This window comes from Mya arenaria, chromosome 3, assembly GCF_026914265.1.
Source record: "Mya arenaria isolate MELC-2E11 chromosome 3, ASM2691426v1".
In the NCBI taxonomy this organism is placed as follows: domain Eukaryota; kingdom Metazoa; phylum Mollusca; class Bivalvia; order Myida; family Myidae; genus Mya; species Mya arenaria.
The window spans coordinates 70,525,875-70,547,302 of record NC_069124.1 but is presented as its reverse complement, the minus strand read 5'-3'; the positions used below and the strand labels follow the sequence as shown (position 1 = coordinate 70,547,302).

Genomic DNA, 21,428 nt, shown 5'->3' with positions numbered 1-21,428 from the left:
CGTTCCCTCCAAAACCCCATATTTATCAGTATTTTACAGGATTTTAAAGATTTGAATGCACTTCATTAGGCATTTCAGTCAATGTTGTCATGTCGTCCACAAAAGTACATATCAAAATTAAGCCATTTAGAATAATATAGAACTAGCTATATTTGCTTCAAGATATAGATCTCAATCTCCAATAAACATGGACCCAAAATTAGCAAACATGATATCGCTTTGAATCAGGCCAACTGGTATCGCTATGAAATCTGAGAATTTTTAATTAAGTGTACAAAGATTTTCTTAAACGCTTTGCTTTATAAATTTCTACCAAATATTTCATCTTCAAGCTCATTATAAATAGGATCATTCCTTGGTAAGTATGTGTCGAAAACTGTTTAAAAAAGGGAACTCTTTATTTTCAAAAACCCAAACATAGTTGATCATTATTGTCTTTAAAAACTGCATTTGAAACTCTAGATATTATAGATTTGTATCAATTAAAAATAGTGAGTCTAGCTTGAATCTGTAATCAGTAAATGAAGATTTTTCGAGAAAATTGGACATGGGGAATGAAAACAATTGTCTCGCGTTCTCAATCTTTCACTTGCCAAAAATAGAAACACAAACGGTATTCCTCAGACGAGAAAAGATGTCTACGCCTGTTATCATAGAGTAACAAAAAGAGGCAGACTATCCAATGAGTGATTTTAAATACGAAATGCAAGCACTATTGATAAACAAAAAGAATGATTGAGCCCAGTAAATTCGATGCATTCTCTCTGAAAAGATAACCCAATCCTTACATTTCATCGGTTGCCGACTTTACGAGGTATTAACTGGTCTGAACCTTTTTTGTTAATCGAACAGAATTATATCTATTGCGTTTTTAAAGTTTCTTAGTGTATATAGTAAACGACAATGCAATTACGCGTAGTGTGTAAATATTCTGTGGTACACATTTCAAACAGCTGAAAATAAATCATATAGTTTGGACCGGTTAATTTCCACAAACAAGTCCAGGCCAACTGTTATAGGGACGTTATAAGGTTACTTACGCCATATAACCTTAACTATAAAGAAAGACTAAATAAAAAAAATCTTATTTTCCGTTCCGAAATCCTAATATTATTCCGTTAGGCTCTTCTGGTATGGTATAGTAAAGAAATCGACAGCTTGAGACCAATTTATCTTACTTCAGTAGTGTCTAACATTTCGGACAGAAGTGACAAAATGTCATGTGATATTTTCTTCTTCCGGTACATAAAACACGAGAATAATCCCTTTCCTGAATTAGTTATGATTGTGTAGACACAACAAATCGTGCCGTATTGTGCTAAAGTTATCAACGGAGCAAGAGAGGTTTGTCAGACTCTCATTCTCGTAGGTGACATTTTAAGGTGTGGGATACAATTTCGGAGCAGACGGCTTCTTGGGTATTCCTGAAAACAGACTCATACCTTGGCACCATAGCATAGACTATCATTAGAATATCGAGCTGCCTCGTTATTAACAGAGCAAAGTTCAAAAACTGTCCATTAGTTCTAGAATTCTTTCATAATTATAAGAAAGGTTCAAGAACTAACTCCCAGTCATTGAACATTGGTTTAATTGAATAGTTTCTGAACAATGGTTAAATAACTAGAGTAGTTCTCAAACAATGGTTCAAGAAAAGAATATTCTTATATTGTTTATAGACATTCATGACCTTCCAAAACAAACTTTAATTGCCGTTTATAATGTTAATGTGGTTCACCAACAACTAAAAAAACCAGCTTCAGGGACCCGATGTCATAAATCATTGACTGTCACAGTTCTTCAAAAGCAGCTAACGAACCTAAGCTCTTGAACTTGAATCATCAAAGTTATCTTTAAACACAATGAATTTTAGTTGTTACTTTAACAACAGACCCAGTCAATTCAAGAATATAATTATAACTTTTCTGCAAATGCAACTTTTTCGAGCATGTTTGAGAAGAATCCAGGTATCCCTATCAGCTAAAGATGACAGTATATAGAGAACAGTGGGAATTCGTTAAACGGCCGACTCTCAAAGATTAAGAACTTATTGTTCTTGAACAATTTAAAAACTATCGTTTATAGTTGGGTTCGAGATCGGTTGAACAATCAGGCTCTAAAATCTTAAAAAAACTCGTGTCTAAAACGATTTTAAGAACTTGAGTTCTAGAACTTGTAGATATTTTCTAGGATTTGTTGCTCTAGAAACGGCAAATTAACGTTGTGCAATATTCTAGAAACAAATTCATTTTCCATACCAAGCGGTTCTTAATATTCTCGAATGGGCAGTTATCACAAAACAATATGTTCATGTTATGTGACCATTCACAGGTGAACCACTTTTAACACAATAATATGCAATGTTTATCAATATCCTCCTTCACCATAAACATGAAGGCATTTGGCCGTATCCTTCTTTATTTTAGGTTATAAAAATATCCTAAAATGTATCATTATTGAATACTGCTGAGAAATATCACTTCGTTGATCATCATTAAACTCACTTAAGATGCATACCAATTGTTCCCCTGTGATCTATGCCATGTTTATGAAGCCGGAAAATACTTAAGGAAACAAATTTACTGTGCAGATAATAGAGTGCTCTTAGGCTTTGTCAATAATGACAAATTACTGTGGTCTACTTCTGAGAAAGGTCAATATTTCATTTGATTTGTTGCCATATTTACCGAAAAAATACATTTACCATTGTATTTTACTCAAACAAACTGTTTATTTTGCTGTCAAGGCATCGGCCCATGCAAACATACGTGTATCAGTTTCCCTACTACTGCAAATTAGTGAATGCGGAACGAATATGGACGTGTGAACGAATGTTTTGCTAATTGTTATGTGTTTCTCTTTTCAGCGAATCTCCGGTTAAATGAAAGTAATTGTAATATAAGAAGTGTTCATTATCTTCACACAAATTATAATGCAGCAACCTGAAATCATATTAACTCCAACACATTTTCCATCTCAATTCACGCAATTAAGTGTTTAGTGTGAGTTTTTTATGATAAACATAAACACGGTAAACATAATCTATGTGATTTAAATGACATCTATCGCAAGTTTATATGAAAAGATACAGAAACAAGTCCAGTAGTCGAAAGTTTAAACATAAACCCCGTTTAATAGCACATGGCATCGCCAATGACATAGAACACAAACAACAACAATCACCGAACAGAAACATGGAACAACAACACAAAACTCCACAAAGAACACACTACATGTGCAATTTATGAAACTGGGAATGTTTGTCAAATATTGTTGATCAAGATACCGCTTTGAAACGGTCATTAAAATGTAAATTTACTGTGGGTTTAAATTTGTTTGTGTGCACAGTCTAACTCTTATCCTTACAGTTCCAAATAAACTTAAAACGTAATAGGTAAACCCTAGGGTAGCAATAAGTCAAGTTATGTGACATAGATGATACATCCTCTTAATGTATTAACGTGCACATTGCTTCACCAAAACCCTAAATACGCCAAAAAGCATCTGGTATTCCTGAAAAATGTGAACCATTGCGTTTCGATTTTTTCCCTTACGCTAGTGGCAATATTTTACGAATATGTTTAAATGTAAAAACTTGCATGTCTTATCCTGTTTAGACTCAGTGCTTTTTATACCCAGTTGGATTCCTGTTATATTTGCATTTTATATGGTCTAGACCTCACTAAAAGTATCAAATTCCTTGATAGCGTTTTAATCCTCCACATGGTTGTGATGCGTGTTTATTATGGTAAACAACACTTTCGTAAAATTAAGGTCTGCATATTGCCAGTAGTGCACACTTAGTACATTTCAAAAAGGACAAATTTCGTTGCTGTGGGTGTCGTTGTCTGACGTTGTGAAGTCTTTTTATTACATTAAGCTATACAATGTTTGTCTAAATCAATCCAAAAAACACTCACCGTTCTTGTTAATTATTGTCTGTTTAATGTTCGCCATTTTGCTATATCAATGGCCTTCGAGGCAATAATGTAACAATGAAATATATTGTTTAAGGACACAAATATGTAAAGTAATTTTCATTTCAAAACATCCCACTGGGAATGGCAGTTCCCGTCCCGGGTCAGCGGTAACGTCTCTCTGCTAATGTCAATATGTCATTTCACGAGAAACTGATATAAAAGTCAAATTTGATGTCACTCAAACGGTACATTATCTTGGAAACGATATGGTAAATCGAACATTTTCATAACAAACAGTAATCGAACATAACATCATTACATCGACTTGTTTGTAAACACACCTATTTCTTTTAGAAAAACAACAATACAAACAATTACAAATTATTTAAAAATCATGAACTTTGTCCTATTGGATTATTATTATTGGAAAGCACCAATGCACAAAGCTTATTTTCCTTTAATAGTATGATAACCATCCTATTGGTATACAAAGGAATTGTCCCATATACTAAACAAAATGAAGTGTGCTTATATGGTATGATATAATACTACATCTCTTCATACGAATAAAATAACGAATTTCAATGATTCACATTTGATTAGTTTCATCAATGCTTTACAGTGTTTACACTGACCGTAGGATACTAGGATGACCTTAATTTCCAATTAAATCGATAATTGACATGGATATATGCACTAATTGGCATGTCGTTCCACTTAAGCGAGTGTCATAAACCGAGTGACGTAGAAGACTTCAACCACGGGCCAGCGCGTGGAGATTATGCAGTCCATTATGCAGTCGATTATGCAGTCGATCTAGGACGATCGCAGTTTCGATTTTTTTTTCAAAAATGAAAAACCACGAATTCAAGTACCCACGAAATTGTAATTTTTCGGCAAACCAAGAAATTTCATGCCAACGAATATAAACGATTTCACTGTATAATACTTTTTTGTTCTTATACTACTTGTGACCTTGTGGTATCATTGCCTGAAATAAAGACCTCAAACAGCTTCTTTCGCTTCTGTGCATGGCCCGGTCGTTTTGTTTGATGCATGATACAAAATGTCAATACATGCTACATTTTCTATTAAATCTAAGCCTAATGTAATATTAATGATTCTATACCGTTGACAACCATAATTAGATTATGATAGTTTCCATTAAAACAATCTCGTTAACACAAAAAGAAAATATTCCACTAGTGTCCTAGCCACTTGTGCAGTATAGCTTTATTATCTCTGTAATTCGAGCTTATCGTGATAAGCAACATTTACCATTCTCTACTATGAATATGAAATAAAACCAAACGAAACAATATATGGTAAATTAACTTAATCAATGCTCTTTTTGCATATCAATCAGATGCTGAGATGGCAACTCAAGCCGACAGTGTCGACGCCCATCATGTGCTCGAGGATGTCAACATAGAAGACGCTAATGAATCAAGCAACAGCAATGATGAGTATCAGTATGAGTATGATAAGCTTATAGTTTGCATCGACTAACGCCAGAAGGACTATGCTGAAGAAGCCCTTGAAATTGTGATACAAACTTCCCGAACCCGGTGGCTTCTTGATTTCCACTTGTTTTCCTTCGAGGGCACTAAGAGTATTCAGCAAAGCATCGGGGCTGTTGTGGACGGAAACTATATCAAAGCTATTATCAACAGCAGTTTAAATTAAAGTACTGGGCTAGATTCACCCAGAAGACACTATGGACATTATTGTGAAGACGTTTAGATTCTTTAGTTCGTCTTTCATTTAAGAATTGCACATTTTTTCTGCGTTTTATTGATGTATGAAGTATCGGAAAAATCACATCTAATTTGCATAAATAGGTGTAATATTTCCGACACTTTATACATCAATGAAATGCTGGAAAAATAATTATTAATACTTATATTACAACAATAAAAAATAAAAGATCATCTTTATTCATCTATTATCCAAGAACCGCAATTCATCACTCAGTAATTCAAGTAGTATGTAATTTTCCCATGCGTATGAATACATCGTCGTATTGGAGACACGTGGCGCTAAAATTTAGTGAAAATGAGACCAGTAATGGCTGCCGACTCCTCATTTTTCCATTTCGAAACGGATTAACAGCACTTTTTTATGTAAGGTTTTTATGTAAAGGCGACTTGATTAAATTCCGAAATGTTATTTTCATTATCCCTTGCCTAGGACAAAAGTTTAACCATTAAAACTACTTCCCTGTTGTGTATATTCATGAATGGTTGGCAAGTCATTACTTTCATCAAGCTGTTGACCTAGATCTTTACTGACCTAGATCTAAACTTTCATTTTCACTTTCATTTTTTTCCACTTCAGGCAAATTTTCAGATGAAATATTCACCAGTTCTTCAATATCTGGAGAAATATCTGCAGCAGCAGCAGCAGTTTCCCCCTCTCAATTCCGGCTCAAACAACTCAAGACTACCAAAAAAATATTTAAACAAGTCTAAATCTGACAGATAATCCGCCATAATTAACTCTGCGCCGCAGCTTCCAGTTCTCCGCAATCCATTTATTGTCATTTATAATAAAAAAATAAAACAAGATCAATATTTTTAAAAGGTTTATTGTTCAGTTGTGGCTGTATTTTAATCCCAAATATTTTAAGGAGGAAAATACACATATTAAATGCGGTAACTTATGTAATAAACTTCATACTATGACGTGACGTCATAGGTTGTAAAAAGAAGGTGTTCCTATTATGAATATTAGTAAGCTGATTTGCATACACGAATGATTCATGGAGAAATGAATGAATGTCACATGGATTGTTTTATCCAACAGGAATTAAGCATTTACACGCAGCTGCTCAAAGTTGTAATAGTTGAAGGTGTTTACCTGTTCAATTATATATATATAGCCTTCAATGTGATGCTTTATCCAACGATTTTTATTAGTTAGTTTTTTTGTTATTGATAAACGTCGGACTTTGATAAATGTGTTTAGTCCATGCCCGAACGGTGGCATATGCACAGATGCCATCGGCATCTCCCCATGCGCTCGCCCCTCCTACTACGGTGAGTTGGACTTTGTTATGGCACTTATTATATTATATAAAAAAATATATCTATATCGTAACACTACACCTCTAAAGTGTCTCGGAGAGTATGAAAGAGCTCCACAATGTCAGGAAGCAAATGGTCAAAACGCTTAGTTGCTGTATGAGAACCAGAACGCAGAGACTTGGACCCCTGTAGACGGACATGTGTCAGCTGGTCACCTACAAATGGTATCTTCAACTGGTCTATATCTCCAACTCAAACGGAAAATAGAAAATGAAAACGTTTTCTCTGACCTTGCTCATACTTCTAAAGTATGTTACTGTATATCAGCCAGGTCAGGCAAACCTTTCTCAGACTGTGACAAGAATGAACATCCCATAAATTTCATACTACAACGTTTAAAAAATGTCCAGAGTTGTAATCTCGTTGGTATATGGAAAGTCGGAATGGCTCAAAGATAGTGTCCTCATCCTAGGTTGAATTCCTAGTTGTGCAGGCAGACACGAACTTTGTTGGAGCTGCAGCCAGTTTGGTTTTACGAACTACTTTTACCGATCCCCGGCATACATCCTAGGTTGTTTTCGATAAAAATGGCCGAGGAGTTTCGAATGTCATTTAAGATGATAAACAACAACGTTGACATGACGTCCTATCCTTTACTCATTTATACTAAATACACCAGAGGGCACACAAAATGTATAGAGTGAAACTTTCATTTTGGAAAGCTGTCAGTGTTGCTAGCTGCGTGTAGATATGGATCTAGTAAAGTTGTAAAGTATGACCCCTGCGGAGTGAGGCAATCCCTTGAGATGATGAAAATGATGATGATGATGATGATGATGATGATGATGATGATGATGATGATGATTATTATTGGTGGTAGTGGTGATGGTGATGGTGGTGATGGTGATGGTCGTGATGATGATGATGATGAAGATGATGATGATGATGATGATGATGATGATGGTGGTGGTGGTGGTGGTGGTGGTGGTGATGATGATGATGATGATGATGATGATGATGATGATGATGGTGGTGGTGGTGGTGGTGGTGGTGGTGGTGATGATGATGATGATGATGATGATGATGATGATGCTGGTGGTGGTGGTGGTGGTGGTGGTGATGATGATGATGATGATGATGATGATGATGATGATGATGATGATGATGGTGGTGGTGGTGGTGGTGGTGGTGGTGGTGGTGGTGGTGGTGATGATGATGATGTTGATGATGATGATGATGATGATGATGATGATGATGATCAAAGATGTCTTCTACATTGAAATATATAGCATATTGAAATGGTAGCATGGAACTTAAAAGTGTCATTGGTGGCAAAAGGAAATTGTAAATTTCACGTGTTATGTTACTGGCTAGATTTCAGTCCAAAGAGTCACTTTATCAAATACCCACGGCCAACGTTATCCTGCATGAATCAACCGAAGCTAAATTCGAATACTTTGCGTCGATTTAGCCTAAATCATTCCTTTCATGCATCAACCGTGGGTAAATTTGACTACATTCCGTCGATTTCGTCTAAATCATTCCTTAAACCATTGGTAAATTCGACTACATTCCGTCGATTTAGCCTAAATAATCGACAAACGATATATATATGAAGATGCCTACAGACCTTCTTACTTTAAAAGTAAAGTCTTTGAAGTGCAATAGCGGTGCCTTTTCCAAGAAAAAAAAATACACAATACTTAAAATGTGTCCTTAATGTTTTTCAAACTTTTCACAGAAATAAATTACATCTGCATGTAGCATGCAATTGTGTTAATGAATATTTAACAACTTAACGGATTAATCGAAGCAATTAAATACGTATTTTATTTGTCCTAACATTGATGACATCATCGAATTAATTTAATTTGGCTTGCAACAATGAATAACAAATCATATTAAATATGAATCAGACCTTAATTATGTACTTTGACAACCAATTATTAATGAATTCTGTTGCAATAATGATGGGACAACAATGACATAGCTAGAACCCAGTATGTGTCTTAATGTTTATTTTTGCGGCTATTCCGCTTTTGTTATGACTGCATGGATTTTGAGCAGGTTGAAAATGCCCCATTACTCTTCTCAGATATAGGCCAAATAGTTCCCACAGGCGATGAAGGCTGTGTTCATACTGTCGGGCTGGTACTTTAGCACGTTTAGGTATTCTACATTCATTTAGAGTAATGCTTGAATGTATAAGTTGTCTCTTGTTATATGCATACCAGGTATAATACAAACTGAGAAAAGTTTAAAAGTGTTTAATTGATGAGATCCTCATTATCACTTATATTTGACGACCGATTGTTTAGATCAATGATAATTATGTGTCTATTGCATGTATTTCATGCGACATAGCTAAATAAAAATGAAGCAAGTACTATCATCTACTCGTGTACACTAGTGGAGAATAACTGTTTGTTCCATTGATGAATCTGGTTGTCTAGAGTTATTAAAATACATTTGCAGTAGTACGATATACACAATACAGGTACATATCGATATTCGACTATGTGTACTCATGGTATTAAAACAAATATTTACTTCTCATTATAACAATATATCGACTTATTGATAATATCAACCATCCTAACTTAATGCCGTTTTAAGCACATGCCCCTCATTATCCATTCACTGGCAGAAATAAAATGTGACGATGCCCTTTTCATTGGTCAAATCGTTTTCTTTTAACCATTCTTTCCACTTTCCATTTTGGTATAGTGTGTGTACTTTATTTTGAATTGTCGTAAGCTCCTCCTCGGTCGCTAAGTTAAAGCAACATGCACTATTCATCCATGCTTGATCTATATATCCTTTAGAATTGACCATTCCTTCGTAGCTAAAAAATCCAGTGCCCATGACAGTAAAGTTTCGAACGCATTTCAGGTTCGCATTGGTAAACATCATTTTAAAATCGCTTGCACTTGATAAACGTTCACTTAGCCTTTGGCACAATTCTGGGCACAATCTACAGAACCAGTAACGGGAAACAGTGGTGCACAATGAAGTCGTAACGACAAGAGTACCATTTTTAGTCAGTACTCTGTTGGCTTCCTCTAACATCTTGACTGCGTTTGGGAATGTTTTATCACGTACAATGTCAAGATGGTGTAGAACCTGCAAATAAAGCAATTGTTAACAATGGTTATGGTATTTCGTTACAGGAAAAAAGACAAACCGTGACCTTTTAAGGAGATACTATTTCACCTGCTTTAATATATACCTTAGAATGTAATGGTTTACAACTGAGTGTACAGGAAGAAGAAGTACAGTATATCGAGCCAAGCGGGAACGCTTTCAAAGAATAAAAATTCGGTCCTTTACATCAAGTTCAAGCCGAAAAGAAATCGAGCCAAGCCATATCGAGCCAAAAGTTTTCGACTGTATAACTATGATTTTGATTTAATAAGAGACAAGAAAACAAAGCATTTTAGGTTGCACCAACATGTGAAGGATTGAGGAGAAAGCCAAAGGCTTATATTGAACACCTTTCCATGCTATAAACAATCGTATGAATTGATGAAATCCAGTGAAAACTGTTTATATACTGTATAAAATGAAACATAAATTGTATGAGTTTTAAACGGTACTCATAGAATAATTCTTGCTGGATCATAATGATTAAATACGTAAACATGACAGAGGCGTAATAGAAGTATAGAATAATACAAACTATTTTTAAGTGTAAATATAGGTACCATATCGAACTAGCAAACTATCTTAGAATCAAGTTACTCGTTTAAGTGAATTAAAGCTAAACAGCATTTTGCTATAGAGTATCGTTTTGATGAATTAAAGCATATGTTATCGACTTTTGATTTTAAAGGTATGTGAGTGGGCAATTTATGATCGGTGGTGATTTGTTAAAACAGAAGGTGAGACAGAAAAGAGAGAATAAAAAGGAGAGTGAAAGATTCTATGTTTTGGTTGATAAAAACAAGTTATTTGGCAATACGATACTTAAACCTGTTAGGCTTTGTCCAAAAATATGTCCAAAACTTTGGGCCTGGTTATAACAATGCGTCATAGGACAACAAAATGGCTTACTCATTTCCGACACAACAGGAAGAGCAAATGGCAAACACAAAATGTGTGACTTCTTTGCATTAACTCGCGCTTGTGACTGTTTGATTCTAAGAAGGTCTTACCGACCAAAACGTTTAATCATATTGTTTGTGAAAAGCTCTAGTTCATTTAGACTATTTATGAAAATGAAACGCGTTACAGTTCTTATTTTGATTTATATTTTATTCTTAAAATGGCGCGTTCATTTTAATGTTTGCCAGCATACTTCACATCATTCAGAATAATGACACCTAAACTATCGTTGTTGAGTGGCATACCAACGTCAGCAACTTTTTTACTATGTTGTCGATGAATAGCTCTGATTCATTTAGACAATTTATGAAAATGAAACACTTCGCAACCATATATTTTATATTTTTTTTACATTTTGTAATGTGTGCGTTTTTAATGCATACTTTACCGCATTCAGAAGAATCACATCAAAACAATCGCTGTTGAATGGCAATGGAGGTGCCTTGATGGTTCTCAAACACTGTACACGTCCTATAATAGATGGAAATAGATGTATGGATTATAAGACCTTATATATAACCAGTTTCTTATTTAAAGTGTTAATGCATGCGCAGATAGTCTTCAGCCCGTAAACCCCGAAGAACTACTTCTTTCCATGTCCGTTTTAACCCATTTTTGTGTCAATGCCCTCTATGTACAAAGAAGCGTGACCACATAACCCCGGTTCTATATTCTCTACACTGGCTCCCGGTTCCGTACAGAGTACAGTACAAAGTCATACTGTACTCTTTCAAAATCAGACATGAACTTGCTCCTGTATACATGAACAATCTAATTAGTGAATACCAGCCAATACGACTTCTGAGATCAGACTCTGCTAAGCTACTGAACGTTCCACGTACAAAAACTAAAACATATGGTGAAAGGAGATTTGATAAATGTGCAGCCAATCTTTGGAACAGCCTGCCAGTAGAAATTAAACACATTGACAGTTTTCAAAAAGGCTTTAAAAACTCACCTATTTAAATTGGCGTATCAGTGAAATGATGTGGACTTTTTAACATTTTAATTCGCGTGTGCAGCGCTTAGAGACTTGTTTTATAATGCGCTATACAAATATTTACATTCATTCATTCATTCATTCATTCATTCATTCATTCATTCATTCATTCATTCATTCATTCATTCATTCATTCATTCATTCATTCATTCATTCATTCATTCATTCATTCATTCATTCATTCATTCATTCATTCATTCATTCATTCATTCATTCATTCATTCATTCATTCATTCATTCATTCATCCATCCATCCATCCATCCATCCATCCATCCATCCATCATCCATCCATCCATCCATCCATCCATCCATCCATCCATCCATCCATCCATTCATTCATTCATTCATTCATTCATTCATTCATTCATGTTAAGCAGAATGACGCCGAAACAATAAAAATAGATTAGTTGTATTGCGGCCCGAATATGACTTCTTACTAGTTCGGCTTTTTCCGCACTGGACTCCTGTAACCGGGCGTTCTTTTTTAGAAAAAACACACTATTTTTAGATCGCTATATTTGGCCTTAGACCACAGTTATTTTACTATATGTTTCATATAGACACTAACCTGACTTTTCACTTTATAACAGTCCCAATTGAAAAAAACAAGCCCAAATATATCCAGTTATGATTACCCACCGCCAATGTCCTAATTGATAGCTCTGCAGGGTTTGTTACCATAATCTTGCGTGTCTCTTATTTTTTATGGTGTAATTTCGATCGCTAAGAAACAAATATGATCGTATGAAAGTTAAACTAGTTGTATCTGGGCTTATGCTTTAAATACATTGATTTGCCTGCTACTCACCAACAACGAATATCTATATTTATTATATGTCATCAAAATATAACAAAAACGTCAGATGTTTTAATTTATTTGAATAAAAGCTTGGTTCTGGTGTATTCTTGGCATAGTTTTGGACATTCGGCTTTCAATATATTTTAGCACACGTGCGAATAATTTATAACTGCACCATTTCTACAAAGATACTTACCATGCGTTGACATAAATAAAATTAATTTATCAATAAAACTGGGAAAAGCACAATTTTATTCTCATTCTCAGAACAGATTCCATAATCAAAAAAGGTTTATGCATACATTCATTGACCACATGGTTGTTCTCCCTTCGGAAAAAACGACTATCTGATAAGCTCTGCATTTTGAAATTTGTTATTGCTGTAGTTGTTTGTTAAATAAAATAGTATGTATGTTAATAAAAAGGAAATGATATATGTATATGTTTTATACTTTCCCATTGTATGATAGCTTATCCAAACTGTTACCTTGTTCATTTTCATTGGCCAGTTTACGCTTTGCCGCGTTCAGCATATCGGGTGAGGCATCAATCAGCGACATTCTGCCGACTCCGAGGTCCAGCATCTCCTTAGCGTACTGACCAGTGCCGCAGCCAATGTCAAGAATGTGTAGATCCTATGTGAATTATACTGATCACCATTAGCAACAATAGTGTTATTGTTTTCCACCACTTCTACTTCTGTATATTTAATACTGCCCAAACACCACATTGTTGTGCTAATACTACTGCTGCTGCTCGTGCTACTGATGCTGTTGCTGACTCTGCCACACCCACTATGACAACTACTACTAACAATACTAAGTTACTCAAGTGTACTTATTCTGGATGTGTACGTAGTTGAAGCAATGCTCCATTGATGTAGTCGAATATAAATACCAATTTGTTCTTGAATGAAGATTGTATAGTGATATTAGAAAATCTTACATAGATAAATAGCATTATGCAAGACTGAATATGGTTTAATTTATAGAATAATTCGACTCTCAAACTACTGATTTGAATGGAAAAAATATCGATTTATGTATTCAAAGCTTTTGCGTTGAGAAAGACCTACAACATTCATTACGTATACTATTTTTTCTTCTCATTATGTTTATGTTGTACATAGGTTCTGTGATTGTTAAATCAATTTGTAATTGTATTATTTAAAAAATGACTGACCACTGACTTTTTAATTTGGATAATATTTTACTGATTGTGAACGCATGGGTAGATTGCCTATGGCATTGTGAAATAAGCTCTTATAAACTATAAACTCGATTGTATAAACCACAGTGACACGTTATTTTGAAATAAATGTTATTATTGAAAATAAATTCGTTGTGGCCAGGTTATAAGTCGTTTTTCATCATTCCGAAAACAAATCGATCGGTAATTAAGCAATATAAAACTAATCACCTAGTACAAATATCTATTCATGTCGTAAATGAGGAAAAAGCCATTCTTTGACCCAAAGAGTGGATATATTTAACACTGGTCTATGCAAAAACATATTGAAGTACTATACGTCGCTGCACGTTAAAGATCTAGGCAGCTCTAGCCAGGGTTACATGGCTGTGCACTATGTTCCAAAAACCTAAAATGACTTACAATCTTACCAATAAACCACTCGGTCAACATTATATAAGTGACAGCCAAAAACTGGTCACTTGGTCGAAGTGTTAATATTGACTTTGTTTTGATGAGTGTTTGTTCTGTTTGTGGTGTTTGTATTTGTGTACGTAGTGTTTTATGTTTGTGTCTCGAGTTCAGTGGCGTTTGGACCCTTGCCTTGTGCCCATTAACAGAGTTTGTTTTGAATTTTCAGCTACTGGGCTTGTCCATGTAGTTCTCATTGTAAAAATATACTTTAGTTTTGTAGAGTTTTTAGTCTTCAAGCTAGACACCTGTGTACGAGTCAAAGACTCGGCGCCGAAATGTACTCAAAATTTGATCGTGTGATATGTTTTGGCGACATGAATTGTGACCTTCTCAAAAACACAAATGCTCTGTTTTAGATATAATAATGCTTTTTGAGCCATAATCTGATAAAATATTATTTTGGTAAAATTTGTTTAACTCATTCCAAGCTTAAAACATGTCACCAAGAATACATGTCCCACTCCCAAAATGATCGTTCCTCAAAATTAAATAAAACATGAACTTTTTTAACGTTTTAGTTTTTGACCTTCCCCAGCCAATTTCGCATTGTGGCCGACCATTAACTGCTATTAAGTTTCATGTGAGGAAATACTGTAGCAAAGTTTATGAGAATTGTGGAGTTAAGCTCTTTTGATCTATCAATAATTCTTTAGATTTAGTTTATGATTTTAAAAGAAGACGATATAGGGTCTCAGTGCTGAATACTTATGACATTTCAACGCTTTATACATCTATTGCACATTATTAAGTTACAAATAAATTGACTCCTCTTTTCGAAAAAAACTTTTGCAAGCGAGAAAACTACTTATATGGCAGTTAATGATAAAAAAGCTTCTTCAACAATAAATATATCTATTGGACATGCACAGATTTCATTGAAGCATTACATTTTGTACTAAATAATTCTTTCTAACGTTCCATAAATGTTTATATAAGCAAACAAAAGGCATTCCAATGGGTGCCAATTATGCACCTTTACTTGCAGACCTCTTTTTATACTGCTATGAAAGTGAATATATGTTGAAATTATCTAAGTCTGGAGATCTCGCCCTTGTTGATAAATTCAACGGCACTTTTAGATTTATTGATGATATTCTAAGTTTGGATAATCCGGTATTTACTGATAATATTAAATCGATATACCCTTCACAATTTCAACTTAATAAATCTAATACATCCAATTTAAAAGCATCCTATTGAGATCTGCAACTCGAAGTAAGGGAACATATATGTTAAATATCAATGTTTATGATAAACGTGATTTTAATTTTGAAATAATTAATTACTCTTCTTGAGATGAAGATGTTCTTAGTTCACACCATCATATGGTGTTTTTATTGCACAATTGATAAAATTCGGTAGAATATGTACAGATCTCAAAAATTCTGCTCTCGCAGTAAACTTATGACGGATAAACTTCTAAAACAAGGTATCAGTTGAGTTGAGTTGAGTTGGTAACATAGAGACCGAACGTAAGCTAGCTCTTCTCTTGCGGAGAAAGCGTGCAAATAACAAACGAGGTAAACAAGACTTTTTGTAACGAATCAAAGAAAAAATCACCTTCTGTAAGCAATCCCGCTTGGCTCGATATGCTCGAGTCTCGAAGTATTTTGACCAGTCCTTAGAATATTGAGCCAACGAGTTTCCACTGTAACAAATAAACAAATCGTCTTGTCAACAGCGGTTATTCTGGTTACAGCTTAATGTAACCAGCGTTATCGCGACGCACAGTTCCTTTTACCATACAAGTCTATACTACCGTAACCATTCTATCACTCTAGAATATATCCGATGACGTCAGCGTTTACCTTGTTACCTCCCTTTTCTTCTACAACTTTCGAGAAGGTAGCCCGTACATTTTTTCTCAAATCCCTGCCCAGCCCACCCCCTTTACATGATTATAATAAACTATATATATGTATGTTTTCAGTTCATCATTTGTGTGTATATGCTACCATGCTATAATTCATGGTCGCCTTTTAAGATTATTAAATTAATTCTTATAGAGTTATATTCTGTATAAATTACTTTAGATAAATCAAATAGTCTTTTTTTGTAGCTCTTTTAATTAAATTAATATTTTTATTTTTTATATTTTTAGTAGCTCTTTTAATTAAATTAATATTGTTTATTTTTTATATTTTTTATATGATTAACATTTTGCTTAAGTTGTACTTTTTAAAGTATGGCTTCTTTGTTTTAAATAAAGTAGATAGGTGGTTTGATAGCAATTTAAGTTTAAAGATAAATTACGTTTCATGCTGCCATTTAATGACATGCATTATCACTCAATTTGACTTCTTGGGTAATTTAATGTCTACAAATACTTTTATCAATAGAATACCTTTAAGTCGGATTTTAGCAGCTTTATGGCTGCCTTAGGGGCATGTTACCTAAACAAGAGGCGTGACATCCACGCGGGTCAAGGGACCCCACAGTGCAATAGTAATCGATCTATTGGTCACATGACCCGTGACCGATCAGGGAATCGATGGTGATTGGCTGTTGATTGGTATCAGCGCGCAGCTCTCGAAGATCTCCGTGTTGCGAACAATATAGTCACTTAACATTGATTCCTTAACGAAATAACATCTTCGTAATAAACTATTAACTGTGCTCTTTGTTGGATATTTTATATAGGTAAGATGTGTTTTAAAACCTTATAACTTTTGTAAGTTGTAACATGTTGTACTCTGTAACTTTTCTTCATAAATTTTCAGACTAATATCAAGATATTTGTGTAAACTTTTATAATGGTGCATTTTGGTATGTTCGCATTCTTATGGTATTAATAATTTACCCGCTCGTAAATACTTTACAAGTTCTGCAGATTATTTAAGTAAAATAAATTACGCTTCATACGGCACTTGTTTTATTTAGATACAAGCTACTTGTACAATACCTTTCTGTTATGCCTGACATGTTTTCATCATGTTATTGTTTAGCTTGAAATCAAATTGTTTGTTTTAACAATTATAACGTTAACAGCATAGTAATGTGTTTATATATTTTATAATTATATGAAGATATATATATTCGCAATTTACTCTATGACTTAACATTGATTCCTTAACGAAATAACATCTTCGTAATAAACTATTAACTGTGCTCTTTGTTGGATATTTTATATAGGCTTAAGACTGACTGTTGACTGAACTGCCCCCAACCTCTACAAGCAAAGCGAGTTTTCCCCAAAACAAGAACAATTCCCCCAAAGAAAAGTGAAAGAGTGAATTTCCAAGCAAAAGCAAGTTATTGCGATAACGTTGACATTAAAATACAAGAAAATTAGCGGTTCAGCATATAGAGCTTAATGTTATCCACAGTTGTCAATATATTTCGGTATACTTGAATCGAGCCATAGCCCGGTCATCTTAACTTCAACATAACATATGTAACTTTTTAATTAAATGTGTTTTGTTTGCTCGCGTCTGTGATGTTTATTTCAGTCGAGCCACCAGAAACCATTGCCATTATGCCCATACCTTGCCCCATCTTCTGCACGGCTTCATGTTGTCGACCATGACGTACCGAATCCAAGTTCAGCTTTCCATCATGCATGAATATACAACCCAGCGTGAACCCGAGGATCAGGACATTTGTTCCGGGAAGGCGCGGTGGCGATTTACATTTAGTCAATACGTAAAATATTTAATACGCCTAGGCAGTTTAGTACCGCTGTTACCAGGGTATATCTGCTGATGGTGTTTTAAGTGTACAATACGGTGCGTCTTTATGGTGACGCTTGGAAGGGTCTATAATGGTGACCCTTGGACTTGATAGGGACGACAGGTTTTCAACCACCGCGTCTCCCGCCTTTAACATTAGCCGTGCAAGTTTAATGCCATCTTTCAAAATTAAATTAAATAAATCTGTGGACATAACGGGTTTCTTTTTGTTTACTTTTAAGCTTTGGTACCTCAAAAGCAGTTCCCGCGCACACATGCTGCTAAGAGTACGCGGGTCCCGTCTTTTTATTCTGGCGTCCTTCGATAATTGTTTTTTTTTTCGCATATGTTTATAATGTTCTATCTATTTAGAATCGATTTATTTATAATCACTTAATATTATATTATTCTAAGTCTTAACTATTTTTCTAATACTCTTTAACTTTAATTTATTTGAATGCACTTATTTGTAGGTTCTTTGTTGCATTATTGCAATGGTTTTTTTATTTGCATTTTGTCGTAAAATAGCTCTGCGAGCTTTTGTTGTAATTTATGTATATCCGACGTGAAATAAATGTTCTTGTATCTTGTATCTAAACACGGCCATCGTGATTAACAATTCATTCACTCTCTCGAGTGTTGCCGCAAGACATAAATGAACTTATTACGGAAATACAACAGTTATGGCTAATGCGTCAAGACATAGATTATGTCCATAAAATGAACTGTCAGTCTATTAATCAAAACAGAAAGGATGATTGTCAAAGGTTTTGTTATGTTTGCGATGCTAGGCATAAATATGTCAAGTTTATTTCCTATCAGTTTTCTTCAGAATAAACCATTACATAGTATAGGTTTTCAGCTTGTCCAGTTATGTGGAAACGAATCTAAATATCATGTAACCTTTGAACAAAACAATGTAAAAGACAGGGACAAGCCTTGTCCCATACCCCTTTTAAACGCGAACTGCTCAGTGCCAAAAAGACACAGAAATATACCAGGTCACAAGATGTCAAACACATTGCACTCATGTATTGGGGTAGCCACTCTGGCACAGACAGTTATAAAATAAAAAGAAATTACTGGGTTTTAACCGATTTACAAGCGCTCAAGCTCTCGCTCAACCCAAACGACCCTTTTGTCTTTCATGTGTAACCCTGCTTGCTCGCTAAATCGTATCTGTATCTCCAGGTGCAACTGAATTGGATAGCAGGTTCTGCAAATATATACCCTGAGGCGTGCTAATCACAATCCGCACAAAAGTCAATACATATCTTAAACGTTAATATATTCCTACACAAATCTTTACCAGAAACATCGTATAACCAAGTGTTAAAAGGTGACTAAAACAATCTCTTCTAACATACATGGCTAAATGTAACCCCAAACCACACAACTCAGCTCCCGATTCCAATAACTGCAGAATAATAGTCTGATAACAAAATGCAATGTTACAATAATGTGCAGAGGATAAAATTGTAAATGTCAGCCCGTAAGGATTTACAGAAGAAATAGTTTGAAGCAGAAAGGGTACGAATAATGAAAATTATATAAAACCGAAGAACAAGAAAGCAAAGAACTGTTAAAAACAAACCGGTTATAAATATTTGTCCAATTAATATTAATTATTACATTTCATACAATCAGTTGGTCTGAGATGTTCTCCTTTCGAATTCGTTGACATTGTTTTTTTTCTTTACAATCGCGCGTGAGAGAGAAAACGCTTCACTATAATAAACAATAAATCCAAATATCAAACGGTCAAATCACAACGGGTCACACACGTCACATTCTCTGACATAAATTCCAAATGAGTGATCCTCCGAACGCAAATTGAGACTGTTTGTTTGTAAATACATGGCAGCAAATATCCTAGTGCCGGGTTAAGCGGCCTTAAGTTCAGTTATTTCGTAAAATTTGACGGCTTATATTGTTTGACAATATTGTGATGGATAGAAAAATCCCCGTGCACTTGTTTCAGATAAAGCAGCTATAGAACTGTCATGTCAACTTCATGGTGCCAAATGCTGTGTTGTTTAGCACGTGTGTCGAAAATCTATGAAATAATCTATGGTATGGGTGGATTAATAATAGGACAACATATTATGAAATTATTATACATGTATAATATTCTACGGAAAATCGATGGCCATAAACCATTAGAAGAGAGTGCATTTTTCAAAATAAAATTCAATATCATTATCTATGTCTTTTACCTGAAACATAACACATCACATAAAAGTCACACTCAAAGTGACCAATTATGTACATGAAAAAAACATGAGTCATTGTTTAGTAGCTTTTGACAATATGAACATACATATTTGCTCACAGTTTTGTTTACGCGTTTGCCGTGTGGAGAACAAAAATGCCAGAACAACATTCTTTGGATTACGTAATTTATGTTTATGTATCCTGTTTAAACAACACAATGTTTAATATTGAGTTTGAATGTAATTCCCTACACGTGCATTTTTCGTTTATTTCTCTCACGATGCATACACTATGAATATGTGTTTATATTGTCAGCGTCATGTTTTATATAGTCAGTGTCGCTGAACATTCTTCGTTTCTTCTGTCTATAACTGTCAATTGTTTAAAGCACATGCAATGCCCGTATGAAGGTTTTATGTTTTCTGTGGTCATACACCTTGTTAACTCGGATAACAGCCAACAGTCAAAGTGTATCATACTTGACATTTCATACAAATACACGCAGGACATTACGTTCATTCGGATTCCCACAATACTTCGATATCATCCTGTACCTGCTAAAACCGATTTTGTTATTTAAAACAACTTTTATACGATTTATCTTCTGATTATATAACTATTGTACATAATGTTAATGTTTAACTACAATTATCTTGTACATAATGCAAATGATATAAGACATAGTGTTTAGTTCTTATCTTAAAGTCATTGACTTTTATTTCAGTGCAGATGACAGTTCGCAAAGCTGTTTCACAATCTGGTGTTATGACATTATCAATTAGGAAAATTTTGGGTCAAAACGATTTAAAGATAGGAAAATTCGCTAATGAATTAATGAGAATGTCAATACAAATATCAGTAAAAACATTTAAAATTTGCAGGTTTCCTATTCTTGTAAAGCAGTGTTTCTTTGTAAATCAGGTATTTTAAAGAGATGTATGTTCGCGAAGTTTTAATTGCCATTTAAATACAGGGATAATAAACAGTTTAAGAATTTCAAAAAGAAAATAATAAAGGTACAACAACAATTTGAT

At 34.5% G+C, this 21,428-nt stretch overlaps 1 protein-coding gene across 1 annotated transcript; it reads right to left on the bottom strand.

Moving 5' to 3' along the window:
- Positions 1 to 9,234: 9,234 nt before the first annotated feature.
- LOC128226243 (uncharacterized) lies at positions 9,235 to 18,036 on the bottom strand. Its single transcript, XM_052936128.1, has 4 exons — positions 17,998 to 18,036; positions 13,338 to 13,485; positions 11,439 to 11,521; positions 9,235 to 10,069 (listed from the first exon to the last, which is right to left on the bottom strand). Exons 1-4 carry the CDS (start codon positions 18,034 to 18,036, stop codon positions 9,584 to 9,586), a joined length of 756 nt encoding a protein of 251 aa, XP_052792088.1. The 3' UTR covers positions 9,235 to 9,583.
- Positions 18,037 to 21,428: the final 3,392 nt, after the last annotated feature.

Excerpts from the sequence above, each read along its gene's own strand:
- LOC128226243 (XM_052936128.1), bottom strand. The coding sequence starts at position 18,036 with ATGGTCGACAACATGAAGCCGTGCAGAAGATGGGGCAAG. Across the intron at positions 11,522-13,337 it reads GGCCAATGAAAATGAACAAG|GACGTGTACAGTGTTTGAGA; the intron begins GTAACAGTTTGG and ends CATCTATTATAG. Across the intron at positions 10,070-11,438 it reads ATGTGATTCTTCTGAATGCG|GTTCTACACCATCTTGACAT; the intron begins GTAAAGTATGCA and ends CTTTATTTGCAG.